At 41.7% G+C, this 18,482-nt stretch overlaps 1 protein-coding gene across 4 annotated transcripts in view; it reads left to right on the top strand.

Moving 5' to 3' along the window:
* The window catches only part of WT1 (WT1 transcription factor), a 51,492-nt gene extending 33,228 nt beyond the window's left edge, over nucleotides 1-18,264 (top strand). For 3 of the 4 annotated variants that reach the window (XM_081835628.1, XM_081835627.1, XM_081835625.1), the window contains 5 exons: nucleotides 1,150-1,252; nucleotides 2,155-2,305; nucleotides 9,952-10,041; nucleotides 13,811-13,903; nucleotides 17,414-18,264. In XM_081835628.1, coding sequence (XP_081691754.1) covers nucleotides 1,150-1,252; nucleotides 2,155-2,305; nucleotides 9,952-10,041; nucleotides 13,811-13,903; nucleotides 17,414-17,535 — 559 coding nt within the window. In that variant the 3' untranslated portion in view covers nucleotides 17,536-18,264. The remainder of the gene's footprint in view (nucleotides 1-1,149; nucleotides 1,253-2,154; nucleotides 2,306-9,951; nucleotides 10,042-13,810; nucleotides 13,904-17,413) is intronic. The other variant, XM_081835626.1, reaches the window with a different exon arrangement.
* Nucleotides 18,265-18,482: the final 218 nt, after the last annotated feature.

Raw genomic sequence — 18,482 nt, 5'->3', positions numbered from 1 at the left:
AGAAACATAAGAAACCTGAGGCTACAGTCCTTAAAACATACTTACTAGGGAGAAAGCCACAATGATATGTACTTCTAAACAAGCATGCATAGGATGCATAGGATATTTAATGCTGTATTGTTTTTAATACTCGACTGGGAGCCGCCCAGAGTGGCTGGGGAAACTCAGCCAGATGGGCGGGGTATAAATAATAAATTATAATTATTATAATAATTATTATTGCCCTGCATATTTGCAGCCTTGCACAGTTATCCGGGAGTAAATTCCATTGAATTTCCAATTAGGAAGCACACTGAGATCAATGACTGATACAGAAGTCAAGGGATGGGTGTCGTGTAATTTCTTAACTCTTACACGACTTAAAGGTAAACTTTTTTCTTCAAGTGTAAGACTGAAATGGTTCTCCAGTTTCATTTTAGAATAAAAGTGTGTGTCTCAGCTATCAGAAGTCCGGTAAATACAGGTTTATATTTATAGAAAGTTAAATGTTGCAGGATGAAGTTCACTTATTTTTAGCCTTAAACTGAAAGTCCTAAATACTTCAAGGGAAATGTTTGGGTTGCATCCTTGCTGCACAGAGGGGGATCACTGATTTCCACAAGGTAACGATTTCCTTGTTTGTTGATTTTACTAAAGGTTAAGCTACAGTACATCTTCCAAGCTGATATGTGGGTTAAATAGTTAGGACTCTGATTTGTAATCCTATCCTGTGGCTGCACCACTGCTGTTCTTGTAAATGTCATCACTTTCTCAGTCCTATCTGGTTATATCTGAGTCATGAGGTGCTGACAAAAACCCACTGCACTTAATGTGAAACCTGAGGCATTTTGCTCATTCCAAAGATATTAGCAATAGCCAACTTGGCATTTAACTGATAAATAACTTGCATGTATCTGCTGCATTAACTTTTGCTTCTCTGTGTTCCCCCACCCCTATCTGTACTATTTTTTTCAGTAATCAAAATTTAAAGCACTACTAGGCAAATCTTATGTTCTCTCTTTGAAACCTATGTTTGAAACAGAATCACTAAGTTTCAATTACGTTTCCTTGGTCTATTTAGTTGTTTTCGGATTGAATGAAGGCCTGTCGCTAATACTTCATCAACAGAGTATAGTTAATTTCCAACCTTTGGCCTCTCTTTATTTTCAGCCATGCAACAGGATATGAAAGTGATAACCATGCAGGCCCTATGTTATACAGCTGTGGGGCCCAGTATAGAATACACACCCATGGAGTCTTTAGAGGAATACAGGTAAGTATATTGCAGAAAATGTACAATTATAAATGGATTTCCAGCTGTCATTGGAAACTGCTGCTTTTAAGTTAAGAACTGGATCAGGCCATGGTCCCAGATGCCCATAGGGAGCTCGCCAGCAGGACCTGAGTATGACAGGATTCTCTCCCTTGTTGTGGTTCCCAGCAACTGACATTCAGAATAATTACTGGATCTGACCATGGAGGCAGCCATCATGGCTAGTAGCCACTAATATACATCATCCTCCATGAATTTGCTGCATCTCCTTTTAAAGCCATCTAAATTGGTGGCCACCACTGCCTCCTGTGAGAGTGGCTTCCATACTTTTAACTATGTGCTGTGTGAAGAGCTTTCTTTTGCCTGCCTAGAATTCTCCAACATTCAGCTTCATTGGAGGTCCATGAGTTCTAGCGCTTTGAGAGGGAGAAAACCTTTCTCTATCTACTTTCTCTATGCCATGCATTATTATTTTTTACACCTCTCTACAGGATATTTTCTCTACTGTTCCACTGCATCAGTAATAAATTCAGTGAGAAACTATTGGCTGACTTAAAGAAAAAGAAACAACAGAAATAATTTTCATTAGAACAAGCTACAATATTCCTCTAAATGGGAAACTTCAAAGTGGCATTGCACTTTCCTAAATATTAGATCTGGCATGTCAGATGACATGTGATTATTAACTGAAGGCCTGAAATTTTCATTTTTGCTAAGCAGTAATATGTTAAAGCTTGTTTTACAGGAAGGGGAAAAAAGATTAATAAACAAATTAAATAAATATTAATTACAATTGATATGTTTTGAGTTTAAGGTAGTATAATTGGAGCAGTTATTGCATGCACTGCTTCCAATTCTGAAAACTGGTCATATAATAATCCAAATTCTTAATGTCATTATAGGATGTGAGACGAGTACCTGGAGTAGCTCCTATGATTGTTAGATCAGCAGGTGACACAAATGAGAAAAGACCTTTCATGTGTGAATACCCTGGCTGCAATAAACGATATTTCAAACTGTCTCATCTGCAGATGCATGGAAGAAAGCACACAGGTAAGTATTTTAATGGATTGCAAAAGTGTCCCTAGTTAGAAGTCTGATTCTGTGCTTTGGTGTTTACTGTACAGTGGTACCTCGGGTTAAGTACTTAATTCGTTCTGGAAGTCCGTACTTAACCTGAAACTGTTCTTAACCTGAAGCACCACTTTAGCTAATAGGGCCTCCTGCTGCCGCCGCACCGCTGAAGCAAAGTTCTTAACCTGAAGCACTATTTCTGGGTTAGCGGAGTCTGTAACCTGAAGCGTATGTAACCTGAAGCGTATGTAACTTGAGGCACCACTGTACTGGGAATTGAACCCATTCATATAAAATGGCTATTTACATACCAACAGCAAAAGCAAGTGCTGATTTGCATAAAATTCGCATAGGTTTATAGGTATGCAAATTTATATACAAATTCATATGATTTAAATAGAAATACAATATATATAATGGGAAACACTATGACTAGGTGACCTTTGGGCCTTCTTACTGCTGATGGGGAACTTCAAGGAACTACTATGGTTTTTAATTAAGACTTGGAGTGGACCCTTCAAGTAGAAGACTCCTTCCGACAGTGGAATACATGACCATGCTGTGTTCATAATCCCTCCAACATGGGGCATTTTAGGATCCTTGGGCTAAAAAGAGCAAGATAGTCCTTCACTGGTCACCTGTAATAGGGATGCAGTGTTTGTGTGTGTGGTTGCTTTGCACATACAGCACAACTGAATAAGTACCTTATTTGTCAGGCACGGCCTCACAAGTCTTGAAGGGTTTTTTTTTAAGGAACAAAATGCTTCTCTATATCATTCCAAATTAATGATTTGTATGTGATGTTTTTCCAGTGAATTGTGCTTGATAATACACACACACACACACACACACACGGGGGGGGGGGGGGGCTGGATGTGCTCCATAAGATTCCTCTTTCTCATCACCTAGATATTTATACATGACTGGCTCATTACATTTCCTGCAGACTGCTCACTCAGATAGTGTTACCCACAGTTGGATTAGAAAACATGCAGAGCTCGGGTAGAAAAATTTGGAATTCATATCAGCATTTCTTAATGTTTCAACACAGCTTTTGCTGACTTCTCATGTGCCCTTTAACTGCTTATTGAGTGCTTTGCTGGTTATTAACAATACCATTAACTGAAACATATAATAATAAAAGGCATCTGGTTGATTTGGAGCATTAGGAAGCTGAGAAATACAACAGGGGGAAAGCAATATAAACAATGCACTGGATTAAGTGGTAAGATTTCATGGAGCTTTCAATCACCATTAACATGACCCAGCAACTATGATTTGTGTTTTTGAAGGTTTTCTGGAAATTGGTGTACGGTTTGGGAATCTGGAAGGAATGCAATTTTGCGCTTTCTAGCCAAAATGACTCCCCACCTCCTTCCCCTGTGCACTGTTCCAGGGATTCGCCTGATCCCACCCCCCAGATGAAGGGGGGAAGCCCTATTGCACAAACAGAAGTCCTTATGCACTGATGTGACTCATTAGTAGAGTACCACTCTTAGTTTTTTAATCAGTGAAGTGCACTACTTTGTACCCATCAGAGTTATCTTCTCAGCAAAACTGTAAAAATGTTTTGCACAGAACAAACAACCGTATAACAGGCACAGTTCTTGCAACAGTTTTTCTAGTTTTGAAAAGCAAAATGTCATTACTTTAACAAATTTATATTAAAGATTTTGTTTGGAAAGTCACGGCTCCTTCTCCAGGGAAGGATACAGAGTGTGTAAATTAAACAACCGTCTCTTCTTCAGAACATTGGCATAAGTCACTGTCACAAACCTGATGACCTGGAGCAGCTCACCCCAGTTCATACTAGGTCTTTTGGTTCTTATTACACATTCTTTCCTGACCAGGCCATTTTGTTCCCACCATCACTGTAGACTGGTCTCTTCCAATTAAAGGATTGCCTTTAGAGTTAGCTTATGAAGTTGTTCTCTGTGACCACGCACTCTCTGGGTGTGCAGTCTTTCCAACCTCATCCAGTACCCCATTTCTCTTCAGAACAATAATGTTTTTCAAGGCCCATGGATATATTCATGAACTTGGAGAACTATACCAGTTATGAGGTATTATACTATGAGAGAAAAAGTACATATCAGCACATATAAACCCTTCTGTAAACTTCATGCCAACTTTTCAGCTCCGGCTATACATTAGGATGGCTACATGGTAGCTTGAATGACAGCCTACACCTGCTGAAAAGCCATTTTATACACAGGTATTAAATGGGATGCGGGTGGCGCTGTGGGTTAAACCACAGAGCCTAGGACTTGCCGATCAGAAGGTCGTGGTTCAAATCGCTGTGACGGGGTGAGCTCCCGTTGCTTGGTCCGTGCTCCTGCCAACCTAGCAGTTCGAAAACATGTCAAAGTGCAAGTAGATAAATAGGTACCGCTCCGGCGGGAAGGTAAATGGTGTTTCCGTGCGCTGCTCTGGTTCGCCAGAAGTGGCTTAGTCATGCTGTACGCCGGCTCCCTTGGCCAATAAAGCGAGATGAGCGCCGCAACCCCAGAGTCAGTCACGACTGGAGCTAATGGTCAGGGGTCCCTTTACCTATTAATTGTGCAGGAGACACACCTTCCTTTTCTGGTCACCCTATGCTGCACTGATGCAAGTTGCTGAGCTTGCTGCAAGCACGCATGCACATACCAAGCTAAGCTAAAGATCAGCATTCCCATAATTACACACTGATTACACATAACAGACAGCATCTCCTTGGTATGACTGGTTTCTCCCTCTCCTCCTATAAGAAAAACATTCTTGAAGATGCAATTGTGCTTCATAACTCTTTTCCAATCAGGCAAATGGGTGGAATTCAACACTGAGCTAATACAATTGTTCCATCAATGCAAGCATTTCTGCTTGCTAGACTGAATGACCCCTGCTCTTCTCTCCCTGTGAGCTGTTCTGGAGGTTCTCCTGACTCTCCAGACCTGATGGGAGTGGAGAGGAGAAGAGGGGAAATCTCCATCGTGCCGGTGAAACTCATTGCCCTGCTTCCCACTAGCACAATTCTTTAGCAGAATCTGGCCCCAAGTCTTTTGCACCTTAGATTTGGGACCAGACAGTGGGAAGATAGCTGTGAAGATGAACCTTCCATGTATTTTCCTAATTACCAAAGGCAAAAGGGGCAGGAAAGGAGTTTACTGGTGATCAGTATGGGGATGTCCCTCAAACCTCACTTTTCTGGGCCCTTATCAGTCTGCTGCCTCAACAGAATAGAATGAAGTGGTTTAGCCTTGAGGAGAAACGAGTGGGAGACAGCTCTCTGGGGAATATCTGCTATTTCCTGGAATGTATGCACCGAGTGTAATCTTGAGGCCAGTTTAAATTTATAGATAGCTAGTGTATAAAAAAAGTATCATGAATGGGGTTTTCTACATAACCACAAAGCTCTTTGGAAAATAAATACACATGGTCTTTCTTCCTGTAAATGTTTCATAGCTGGTTTATCAGGTATTCCCCATTGAGTGACTTTCCACAAGTTTCTGTTGCTTACATTTTCAGTGGTAATGATATTCAGCACATTAAATTTACCATGCTATGAGAATAATTTGTGCACCCAAGCATGAATGCACAGTAGCAGCAGTCTGCACTATGGATAGATATGCGGTGGTCACCCATAATCTATGGCTTTCAGTAGGTCAGATGTTGCTGCTGTGCTGCTGAACAGGTGCTTTCTATGAGCCCAGTCCGTGTTGGAAAGTGTCCGGAATTTAGCATTGTGCTTCTGGCATCTCATATCTCAGCATGTGTCTGAATCAATCCTGATGTTTACTAGAAATTCATAGGTAGCTAATTATAGGGAGGAGGGCAGTAGCCCAGTGGCAGAGAACATACTCTGCAAGCAAAAGGCCCCCGTCATTTCTGCATAATGACACTTCACTCAAAATGTCCTAATGACAGCTCCCAGGGGCTTCATATAGGTGTTACAAAGCATGGGGCACAATATGTAACCTGGCAGGACACCACAGGGCAACTCCCATGACACTGTCCTAAGTTCTTAAGCCTTATTTCAGGACACAAATTGCATCGGAAGCATAACAAGATGCCCCATGTTATCATTCAACAAAGTGCTTGGGATCTAGCATACTTCTTACACTGAATAAATAGCAGATAATAGTAGTGATAGCTCAAGAAGAACACACAGAAGCTATAAGATTTGTAACAATGCCAAAAGCCATTCACACGTTGTAAATGGTTTGCTATTGAGCATATAATTCCTGACAAGGGAACTGTATGACACCCATGTTTTTATTTATGGGTGTAAACTTGAAACATCTTAGGTGTATAGGGTTGCATCTGACTAAGTCATATTTAAGAACAGTGCTTTTTCCCCTATAAAAATATTTAGGGATACTCTCATTTTTTCTCAAGAAAAACACCATTTTATAGTTCAAAAATAAATACAGTAAATGGGCAAAAGTACAAAGATTCACAAAATGTTTAGGGGTATGTGTACCCCTGCATACCCCCAGAAAAAGCATTGCTCAAGAGTAGATCCACTGAAACTAGTGGAGGTCAGTTGATTTTAATGGATTGAGCATAATGGATCTACATTGAGTATGGCCTAGCTGGATACAACTCATGAAGTGTGATGAGGTCCCTGGGTTATTGAAACTTTCTTGGTTACATAAGTGGCTTCATGCATGTTTTACATCAAAATCTAATGTGATTTCCTACAATGACAAAAGTTTCTATTCGGAAATGCAGAGACATGTGAAGATAAGTATGATTCTGAAAAGGGTAAATGACATATTCTGTTTGAAAACATTCCCACACATAGATGAATGACAGCAGAGGTCTGTAGCAGATGGTTGCTGTAGCTTAACTTGAGAAAGATATAACAGTTCCAGTAAGCCTGATAATAACAGAAGACCTTTGTTTGCAATGTGGAAGCAGTGTGAAATGTATCACTTCATGCTGCTCAAATGCTCATGCTTTAGAACTGCATTTGCACTGAACTTTGGAGACTACAATCTGCTCAGTGCATTGTGTTCCACCAGCATTCTCTGCCTTAAACCTGCCAAGGCTTCAGCCTTCCTCACAATCAGTTTTAAGGCCCAACAATTCCTACGGGAGACCTTGTGGCCAGATTTAAAAGGAACCGTTTTAAACAGATGTGACAAATATAACTTTTTGAATAAATAAATTAATCTGAATGGACGTGGAAACAACCCATTTTGGGTTTTAAAAGCCAGTAAACTCCTTTGGGTGACTTCCACAGGAAGCTATAAAGATTCTCTAACAGATATCCAACAGAAACGTTTAGATATTGAACTCCTTGCTTTCAGTGTAAATGTGAAAGAGCAGTTAATATGGGTGATGTCGCTTGTCATTTGGAAAAGACATAACGATGTTTCAAAGCAGTTGCTTTATGGCATGCTAGCAAAAATAACTCTTTTTAATAGGAATAAACCTAGTTTACAAAAGAATCATATAACATCTTGAATAAACTAGAACTGATTCAGTGTTTATTGGTCCTGAAGAAATATAGAAATGCATGGCACTATGCAGGATTCTTAGCTGTGTGGTCAGAGCATATGCTTTGCATGAACAAGGTTCCAAGCCAAATCACTAGCATCTCTAGAAGATGAAAGGGATGCAGGGGAACCCAGCCTGAAACTCACTGTCACTCAGAGGAAGTCTGCTTTGCATTTGTAACAAGCTAGTCCTTTAGGGTGGCAGCACCTGAACGTTGGAACTCCCTGCCTATTGATATTAGGCAGTCACCATCACTACCCTTTTAGATGCCTGCTGAAAATGTCAGCTTTGGTAAGCCAATCCAGACACAAGATTGTGTTACACCTGCTCTTAAATCTGATTCATATGTTTTATTGTGCTTTATTTTTTTTAAAGATTTTTTCTTCCTTTTAAAAATGAGTATAATATGTTTTCATTTTATTTTTAATCTTCTTTTTTAAAATAATAATAATAATCACAGAGGTGTTTGCTCCCCTGGACTCCTTTGGGAGGATGGATGGGATATAAAAGCAACAAAATGAATAAACTGTGCTAGATGCACCCATGTTCTGACTCAGTATAAGACAGGTTCATATGCATTCATCTGTTTCTGAACATCTGAATTGACCATTGACTATAAATATCTTACCAATACACATTTGCCTGTTTTGCTTTAAATGTAATATTTTTTTGTATGCTGTTTTCCTTCCTTGGTCATCAAAATATTGAAAAGTTGGGACATTACAAGTATATGCACATGGCATTTCTGTCTCTAGATTGAAAACTGGTATGAAATGACTTATTGTGACAGAATGAGGCATGTATAGAGTTATTGCCTAAGCCTCTTGCCTGCAAAGGGTCAGAACAAAGACTGCCACCACTCTGGATGTTTATTTGGCATCTATAGAAAGCCCTACTAAAATCTCATATGAATCGAACCCCAGTATTTTTTTTTTAAATTGCTAAATCATTTGGAAGGTTCTATTAGACATGGTTTCTTACTTGCCAGTCTCAGCTACAATTCTTTATGCTGAGAAATGGAGATTGAGCAATGAAGCATCCATAGAATAATTTGGAAGGATGCCCTTATGGCAAAGTTGACATATTTTACTAGATCTAGAGAACAAAATCAAAATCACAGATAGGACAATTTTGGGGCAAGATGAAGGCATGGCCTTTCTTCCAACAAATGTTATGGTCTCACAATCTATTAATGTTGGAAGAAAATAAGCATATTATTTATGTAACTTTATCCTTAGTTATTTTTGGTAAATTGCCACTTGTGATCTTGAATTATTAATCACTTCCAGTACATGTTGACCTTCTTCAAAATAAAAAATAAAATAAACCAAAATCAAAACAAAGCATGGGCCCAGCTGTGACTTTGGTAGACAGTGACTGAATATTCTCAAAACATAAGATGCAATTAAGAAGCAACAAGAGTCCTGGTCATGGAATGGGCTATGAATCCACAGAAGCTCCTGTTCAATGTGATTCCCCCTTACACAGCTGTCTCCAGTAACACCTCTCACTCTCATTTGGAAGGTTCCCTCTTCCTCTGAGCAGATTTAAGGGGGCTCAAAGGGCTACTTCAGGCAAAAAGGTGAACTGGAAGAAGTCACCTTCTCCCCACCATTCAGTGGACCTTCATTCATGCTTCGCTTGGATCCAGCCCACTGAAAGCCCCATTATGCAATTGAAAGTCCTCGTGCAAGTCTTCTGCTGCTGGGGTTGGTATGGAAAATTCCACCCTTGGTACTTTAAATCTACAAGGTTGTCAGAACAGCTTTTAAACTATTTCTGATGGCAGAAAACCGACAGAATCCGACAAAAATCTGTTTCAGGATTATCGTTCCTAAAGGAATTTTAACTTACTTTGCATTAAGTACACAGATGGGGTAACTGCAGTATACATAAGTTGTCATATCCATATACTGGTAGCAAAATAAACTGCTTTGCCACAATTCAAATGTGACTGCATACCCAATTCTTCCCATGCAGAGATTTTCCTTGAAAATGACTTATATAAAGCACTCCTGCTACAACACAGGTATATTCACCTGCTTTAAATGTGTAAGTGATTGAAAATTGTTCTAGTGTGTTTGTATGGGCTATTATTTTCCAACTTAATTCACCTTTTTCAAATGAAACTTTTTCTCCCTAAGGTGAAAAACCGTATCAGTGTGACTTTAAGGACTGTGAACGAAGATTTTCTCGTTCAGATCAACTCAAACGACACCAAAGACGACATACAGGTTTGTTGCATGCCTTGGCTTTTGAAATTTGTAGCAGCTTGCAGTTTCTATAACATAGAGTATGAAAAATTGAATTCTAATTCCTTTCTTTCCTCCTTGCCCCTGTAATTCAGGATTATGGGCTCATGTGTCATCAATTGTTTGGATACATTCAAATTTAAACGGCAAAAAAGCAGTTATTGAACATAGGCAGTGGATATTTTCATGTATCATTAAAATTGTAGCATGGCTAGCAACACTATCACTTCTGTTTTGGGGAGAAGCAAAAAGATTTGTGCTTTTGGTGCATATTCTTAGATGCAGGAGAATCCAATTGCTTTTAAGAGGAGTCAATGCAAAGAACAAATAATGTTGTCCATTGATACAGGTGATCCTGATGAATAACCCTGTGAAAGGGCTTATGCAAACTTCACTAAGTAGAAACATTGTTATTTGGAGAGCTATTACCTGCATTTATACATTTTATTTACATGCATAATTTATAATATATTATTAATGCAAACTTAATGCCTGGTGATTTTGATGTCTTTATTCTGGAATTGTTAAATCAGTTGTGAAAAGCCTCTTGTCTGTGTCTCAGTTTTTCAAACAAAGCAGCAGATAATATTGCTATTTTGCTTTCTTGGTTTTCTTGACAACAGGGACGGGGAAACTTCATCAGATCAAGGATCATGCTTCCTGACAGGCAATCTTCTGGGGGACACATGCCAGTGGTGGGGATCGCCAGGCACAAAAGTGGGTGGCTCAGTGGGTGTGACTCGTGCCTTTGTGCAGTAGGTCAGTGTTTCCCAACCTTGTGCCTCCAGCTGTTTTTGGACTACAATTCCCATCATCCCTTGCCACTGGTCTTGCTAGTCAGGGATGATGGGAGTTGTAGTTCAAAAACAGCTGGAGGCACAAGGTTGGGAAACACTGCAGTAGGTCACATGAAAGCTATGCAATAGTCAGAGAGACCTTTCATCAGAGATGGCTGCTTCTTCAGCTGTGACTGTTCCTGTACAGAGATAGCCTAGCCACAGTGATCTGTGCTCTGGTAACCTCCAAGCTGGACTACTGTGCTGCATTAAACACTTCATTTAGTGCAAAACATGACTACTAGGTTTTTAATGGGTACAGCCAGAGCAATTTATATTACACCTCTTTTGGATGACCAGTATTGGTTGCCTATTTCCACCCGAGCCCAATTTAAAATGCTGGGGCGTATTTTTGAAGAAAGTAGGAATCTCTGAGCTGCCAGTCTAATTTGATCCAACAGGCTAGTTTGGTTCATGAGGTGGCATTTGTCAGCCCAAACATCCAGCTGCCAATCACCTGACACTGGGTGCGCTTACTGTGGCCATCAGAAGTGAATTTTGTGCAAGATGCACTTTTCATGGCACTGTACATTGTTAACTTTCAGCTGCCCTGAAGCCCTCAATTTCAAAGGCTGGTTCTAGGAGCAATTTCCATTTGGCACCATTTTCAGCTGCTCAGAGCAGTACACTGTCAGGAACAACCTTCAGCACAAAACAGAACATCTGGTGCAGTACTCTTAACATAGCTGGTGCAGTGCTCTTAACATAGCTACACTGAAGCTGCCTTCTCACTCTTTCTCATCTCATCAGTTAGAAAAAGTAAGGACCCCCCTTCTGTTCTCTCCATTTCCTAGTTAGTAAACATGCACACACACTCTTTTAAGAGTTAGTAGAGGTGAAGTTATGGTTCAAATTTGTTTGGCCAGAATGATGTGAAAGTAGCAGCACTTTGATTGGATTGAAAATCAAATCATACTTGGGATAGACCTATGGAAATCAATGGTGCTGTGAATGGGCAATAATCCTGAGCATTTTATGTTTGTTTTAAGAAATAATGAGAACATTTGCTAATGCAGAACATTCTGTACCAAATTTTGGAATCTCTGGAGTTAACATATATAGGGTTGTACCCAGTAGTGCCTTTGGCTTAGTGCAGGCATCACTAGCCATAGATTTGGGGGTTTGGTGCAATCACCAAGCAAATTTTGGGGCACCCCAAAGACCCCACATATTTTGTGTTGTGCCAAAAAGAAAAATTAAGAAAGTAGAAACAGTGATGTGGTGGATGGCGAAGTTTAACTCTCTCTGTCCAGCCCAACATTCTTGATGGTGGACAATCCTCAGTCATCAGTCAATCATATGACGAGTAGGAAGGGGGCAATAATCCCCCCCAGGGAGATGTAGGGGGATGTGCCCTGTACATTTGCAAGTGACAGTGTGGGGCAGCCACACCAACTTTCATTTACACCCACAAGCAGGGGCGTACCTGGGGGTTACTCAGGTTGGCCCCTCCCAAGGGCACAGGCCCAGGGAGGTGCAAAAAGTGGCTCGGAGTGACTAGAAGCCCACCTGCCCATCTGCATGCTCCCCGGGCAGGGCTTCCACTACTCTGAGTGGCCAGGTGAGGCACGCAGGCTCCTCTGAGCACCTTGGCAGAAGAATTTGGTCACTGGTGTGGACCGTCACAACATCTCTGCAGGGGCCCCAACCCAATTGGCTGGGGGCACTATTAGAAGTGTGAGTGGAGCACCCAGCAAGGCTTGGAGGGAAGAAAGCTAAAGAGAGTGGGCAAGAGTTGCAGGAGGAGGAAAAAGGAAGGGAGGGAGGAGGAAGGATGCAGAACAGAAAGCAGTGCGTGGAGGGAGGGAGGTGAACCAGTGGAGGAGGAGGGTGGGGGGAGGTGGAGCAAACCCAATGGAGATGGCCATGGAGGAAATCACTGGAGGAGTGCAGAAGGCAACAAAAAGTAAACTTTTTGAGTTTCTGGTCCATGGTCTCTCCTGGCTTTGGAGGAACCAATGTATCTCCTACCAAGGGTGCAAGGGATGGGTGAATGGGTGCTGATACAGCTCCTTGTAAAGGGCGCAGGAGAGTCTAGGTATGTTGCTGCCCACATGTGGCATGTGCCCCTCTCCCCAGGTTGGTCAAGGATGAATGTATCCCTCAGACAAAAAAGGTTAAGTACCCTTGCTTCAATGGGTAGTGTGCCATCCAGTTTCTCCAATTTACTTCAGCACTCCATGCCACATTCCATACTATCCCAGAAGTCTCCAAACCCTCAGGAGCAGCTTTTTGGAAGGGATGGGGGAACTTAAGCAGGTGGGGAGTGAATAAAAGAAAAGAAAATGCCTTGGTTTGTGGAAGTGCTTTCTGCTGGGGGAAATACACCATTAAACATTTTTTTGTATGGGCATCAAACATTTTGTTAACAAATATTAAAACTTTAGGCTTGGTGATGAAGGACATGGAATATTGTGCTTAGCTTTATGGTTGGTTAGCTCTTTTGTTGGTTAGCATATCCTTTGCTGGATATAGAAAGTAAATGACCTAGGTTAAAGCACATAATTGATGGACCTTTTTTTTAACGTGCTAGGAAAATATGTAGAATATTGAACAAAAGTAAATTTCAAATTTAAATGAAATAATGCCCCAGCACCAGAGGGTGTTCCTCATTTGCTACTTTTCAAGTTACAAATCTGGTAGTGAGTTAATCCTTACTTGCTTTGCCAGGAACAAAGACACTGTGAAAGCACTAACTGGTGAAAGAGGGTTGAATAAAGGTTATGAAGTTGAGAAGCCTGATTAATGACCTTTGGGATGTGTAGGCATGTGCAAAGAGAAAGATTAATTTCGGTAACTATTAAACAACAAACGCAAAGCAAAAATCCATAGTTTGGAGGTCATAAGCAACTGGTGTCCCTCACTCCTCTGAAAAGGTATTGGAACATGGGACTAGACTTCTTTTATCTATTTAGGTGTGAAACCCTTCCAGTGTAAAACCTGTCAGAGAAAGTTCTCCAGATCTGACCACCTGAAGACTCACACCAGGACTCATACAGGTAAAACAAGTGCGTATACTTTTTTCCCATTTATATTTTTAAATTTATTTTACCTGAATTGATTTTGCTATGTTTTAAATGCATATGGTAGTTGTGGTTCGAGGACCCGACCCCCGCGAAGTAAAATGAAGACACAGGGACACGTGATATAAGGTTAATGGGCTAGAAAAGGCCACAACTTTATTGATTACAGCAATGAAAAGGTATTGGCTTAGGCATTGGATCGCGAAACAAGTGGGTTTATTCACCAGGGGTTCATCACCTGTTGATGATAATCCAACTATAGGCTCACCCCTGATGTCACCGAGGGTCGTGCCATGACCTCCCGCCAAGCAGGCTTTGGATGGAATACATGACCGCCAGATTCCTTTAATGGAATACCCCTAGAAATTGAAGGCATAGGCGATGGCCACACCTAGCACTTCGACACACCACAACACATTATTCCAATGCCTAACCTACCCACCAATACCACAAAAAGTTGTGACGATTGCTACGAGGTAGGTGAAAAAACCAAAAAGCCTAATGCCAAATGGAAAAACTCCTACCAGGCCCCCCTGGGCAACCGGGGCGACCAACCTAAGGTCCATAGCAAGGCCAATGACCTAAGCCCTAACTCAAAGGGAGTGGAGGGTGGGTGACTCGCACAGGACGACGAAGAGAAATGAGGCTGGGGAGAGGCTGGCACTGCAGCATAAAGGCTGCTGGACACGCCCCCCCCAATGGCACCTGGTTGGATGGCCACCGGGGGGGGGCGTGAGCGCCAGCCAGGTGAGCTGGAGGCAGGGCAACGCCCCCTGCTAGGAGCGGCGTTCGGGCTCCCGCCCACAACCACTCCCCTCTCTTTCAGGGAGGAGAGTCTTTCCAGGAAATTAGTGAATGTCATAAGAGGCATGGGTTAGAGTTATCACAATCACATGGTGTAAAAGTAAAACTTAAATAAGGGTGCAAAATATAAATAAATGCTGAAAGTTTTAGAGCTTTTCTAGGTGATATCGGCACTTTTCTTTTGGTGTGATATGGAGATGTACTAAACAAGTGATCCTGCTTACTCCATCCTAAGAAGCTTCGTGTGCCTTCACCTGAACATCAAGTATTTGAAAAATAGTGAGAACTACACTGAAGCTGGAGACTGTAGGATCATATTTGGAAAGGAATGTAAAAATTATCTGCTGCTTTCATTAATGGGTCATCTACAAAAAATCCTTAGAAGTCTAGAGTGGTGTTGCCACTACAAATAATCAACCCCCCTCTTTGTATATCTCTGTCAGGACCACAGCTCAGCAGAAGAGGAGATTTAGCTTTTCCCCTGCCCCGTTTTCTTGTAAAAAATCATATCCCGCAATACATAGCTTCTGTTTGTCCCCAAAGCTGCCATTTTCTGCAGCTCTGGAGGCAAGTTGCAGCTTCAGGTAGGGGCAATTTTCAGCAGCGCAGGATTGCCGCCAGAAGAAGAGTTAAACCCTACTTCCTTGTGCTAAAGTGCTGATCGGAATTGTGGCCTTGATGCTGCATGAGATTAGTGTCGGATTTAGGGTGCTCCAGGCGGTTTTCCTGCACAGGGAACTGAGGCGAGGGGGCACTAAATAATAATAGTAATTTGAAAGAACCAATATTTATAAGTGTACCCTTTAAGATCCAAAAAAAGCCACTGAACCAAAAGGAATTATTGTGAAATATCAGAAATAGAGGGTGGTGGTGGTAGTTTTGTCCTCGCTTAGGGAGCCATATTACCAAAGTTTGCCTCTGATGGGGTTCAAATACACCATTGACATAGAACGTAGTTCGCTTCTGAAAACTGCGGCGCAGAGGGTACTAGTTATGCCACTTTTGTGCTGATCTATTCTTTTGAGGTCGGTTGCTTCTTCAGTACTTTTGTGTTATCATACTAATAATAATAATAATAATTTATTATTTATACCCCGCCCATCTGGCTGAGTTTCCCCAGCCACTCTGGGCGGCTCCCAATCAGTATTAAAAACATACAGCATTACATATTAAAAACATCCCTGAACAGGGCTGCCTTAAGATGTCTTCTGAACGTCAGGTAATTCTTTATCTCTTTGACATCCGATGGGAGGGCGTTCCACAGGGCGGGCACCACTACCGAGAAGGCCCTCTGTCTGGTTCCCTGTAGCCTCACTTCTCGCAATGAGGGAACCGCCAGAAGGCCCTCGGCGCTGGATCTCAGTGTCCGGGCTGAACGATGGGGGTGGAGACGCTCCTTCAGGTATACAGGACCGAGGCCGTTTAGGGCTTTAAAGGTCAGCACCAACACTTTGAATCGTGCTCGGAAACGTACTGGGAGCCAATGCAGATCTCTCAGAACCGGTGTTATGTGGTCCCGGCGGCCACTCCCAGTCACCAGTCTAGCTGCCGCATTCTGGATTAATTGCAGTTTCCGGGTCACCTTCAAAGGTAGCCCCACGTAGAGAGCATTGCAGTAGTCCAAGCGTGAGATAACTAGAGCATGCACCACTCTGGCGAGACAGTCCGCGGGGAGGTAGGGTCTTAGCCTGCGTACCAGGTGGAGCTGGTAGACAGCTGCCCTGGACACAGAGTTAATCTGCGCCTCCATGGACAGCTGTGAGTCCAAAATGACTCCCAGGCTGCGCACCTGGTCCTTCAGGGGCACAGTTACCCCATTCAGGACCAGGGAATCCTCCACACCTGCCCGCCTCCTGTCCCCCAAAAACAGTACTTCTGTCTTGTCAGGATTCAACCTCAATCTGTTAGCCGCCATCCAACCTCCAACCGCCTCCAGGCACTCACACAGGACCTATCACACAGAACACTATTGTGTTCATTGCTGAAAGTTGGTGGGGTTGGGATGGCCAATAATAGGCTGCCTTCTAATGTGAAAAGGAAGCTGAAACTGGCTTAGCCGAGAGTAGAAGTTGCCCATTCCTTTGTTTAAAAGTGAGTGGCACTTCTTAAAGATTATTGTTGATTTGGTTATTTTTATTGTTTAATGGTAATTATCTGTAAGCTCCCTTGTGAGCATTTCCCCATAAGGGCATATAAATCTGTAAACGAACCATAAACAAATAACTGCTTTAAACTACATGACAACAGGAGAATATCATTCCATAAGTCTCAGTTCTGTATAGATTTTGAATGTTCATTTCCCATTGAAAATAATAATAGAAGCTATTGCCCAGAGTATGATATATAGGGGCATGAAGCAGTTCTCCTGCTGAAGCAAACTAGATCTACTCCTCAGCTTTGCCTGGCTGGAAGATCTGTTGGAGGCATAAATAAGGCACTCTGAGCTTTTTTGGAGGCAGAGAATGGTGGAAACATAATTAATATTTTTAAACGAAAAGTAATAGAAGCTAAAAGCACCATCCATCTCCCTTTGAAATCACTAGGCTAGACTCCAAAGACCTTCATGGAGCACCATATATTTAAAAGTTAGGGACACGCTTCTATTGACATTTTCTATATGCTAAGAAGGGATGGGCCTAGATGATAAAAATCATCCTGTGACAGTTTAATAACTCTGTGTTTTGTTGCCAGGTGAAAAGCCTTTCAGTTGTCGGTGGCCCAGCTGTCAAAAAAAATTTGCTCGGTCTGATGAATTGGTCCGTCATCATAATATGCACAACAGGAACATGACTAAACTTCAACTTACACTTTAGATGTTTCACACTGTACAAACCAGATGGACCCTATGAACTACTGCAAACATTTCAACCATTGTCTGTCGAATCTTTAGGAAATCTCAGATGCCTTCATAATGCGGTTGAGACAAGTTAACTAAACTGTAGGATAATGTTCAGTATAGGCCTCTGCTTGGAATTTTGAACCTTCCTATTCCACAACATCGATTTGTAACATTATTATATACGGTAATTACAAGTTGACTATGTTATACTTTAAATATTACGATAGACTTTAGCTATGTATATTTGTTCTTTCCTTAAAAGGTTTTGTACTTTTTATTTCTTACTTGAAATTTGCAAGTGCAAGCTAGTGCTTTGTCATGCTCATATATAAATGATTGGTATGTTTGAAAGTCTGTTCCATGTATACTGTGTGCTTACTGCAAACACTGAAGTTTCAAAATACTGATGCAGTCCTGTACAAATATTGAGTCAATTTTAGTAATCTTTGTACTGCCCAAATGGGACAATTTTATATCGTTCTGTGAATCTTCAGTGTCAACCATTCCAATATCTTGCTTGCATTCCTCAGAGTTATGGGTGCTCTAGGAGTTTCTTATATGCACATACAATTCATCTGGGGGTTGGACGCACACTTTGATGTACACCAGAGCCCCACAATTCACATAGGCTTGTGCAGTTCCCACAATAGTTTACACCGAAGAGAGGGAAAACAAAGGGACCAGTGTGGCTGGTTTCAGAAAGTCAATAAATAGATGTATATGGGGGAGGCCAGGACTGCACAATGCCCTTCCACAACCTGTGCATGCTCAGTTTAAAGTCTGCACAGAACCGATGAGCATAAAAGTATATATGAATAGGATTCTCTATGTCCGATCGGGAACCTTCGTTTTTCAAGATTCCTGTTCAAGTGGAGAGAACCCTATACAGTGGTATAGTCATCTGTGTTATGCAGACTGGTA

The sequence above is a fragment of the Podarcis erhardii genome, assembly GCF_964252035.2.
Source record: "Podarcis erhardii genome assembly, chromosome: 1".
Taxonomy (NCBI): domain Eukaryota; kingdom Metazoa; phylum Chordata; class Lepidosauria; order Squamata; family Lacertidae; genus Podarcis; species Podarcis erhardii.
The sequence above is the reverse complement of the archived record's forward strand: the minus strand, read 5'-3'. Positions and strand labels throughout refer to the sequence as shown.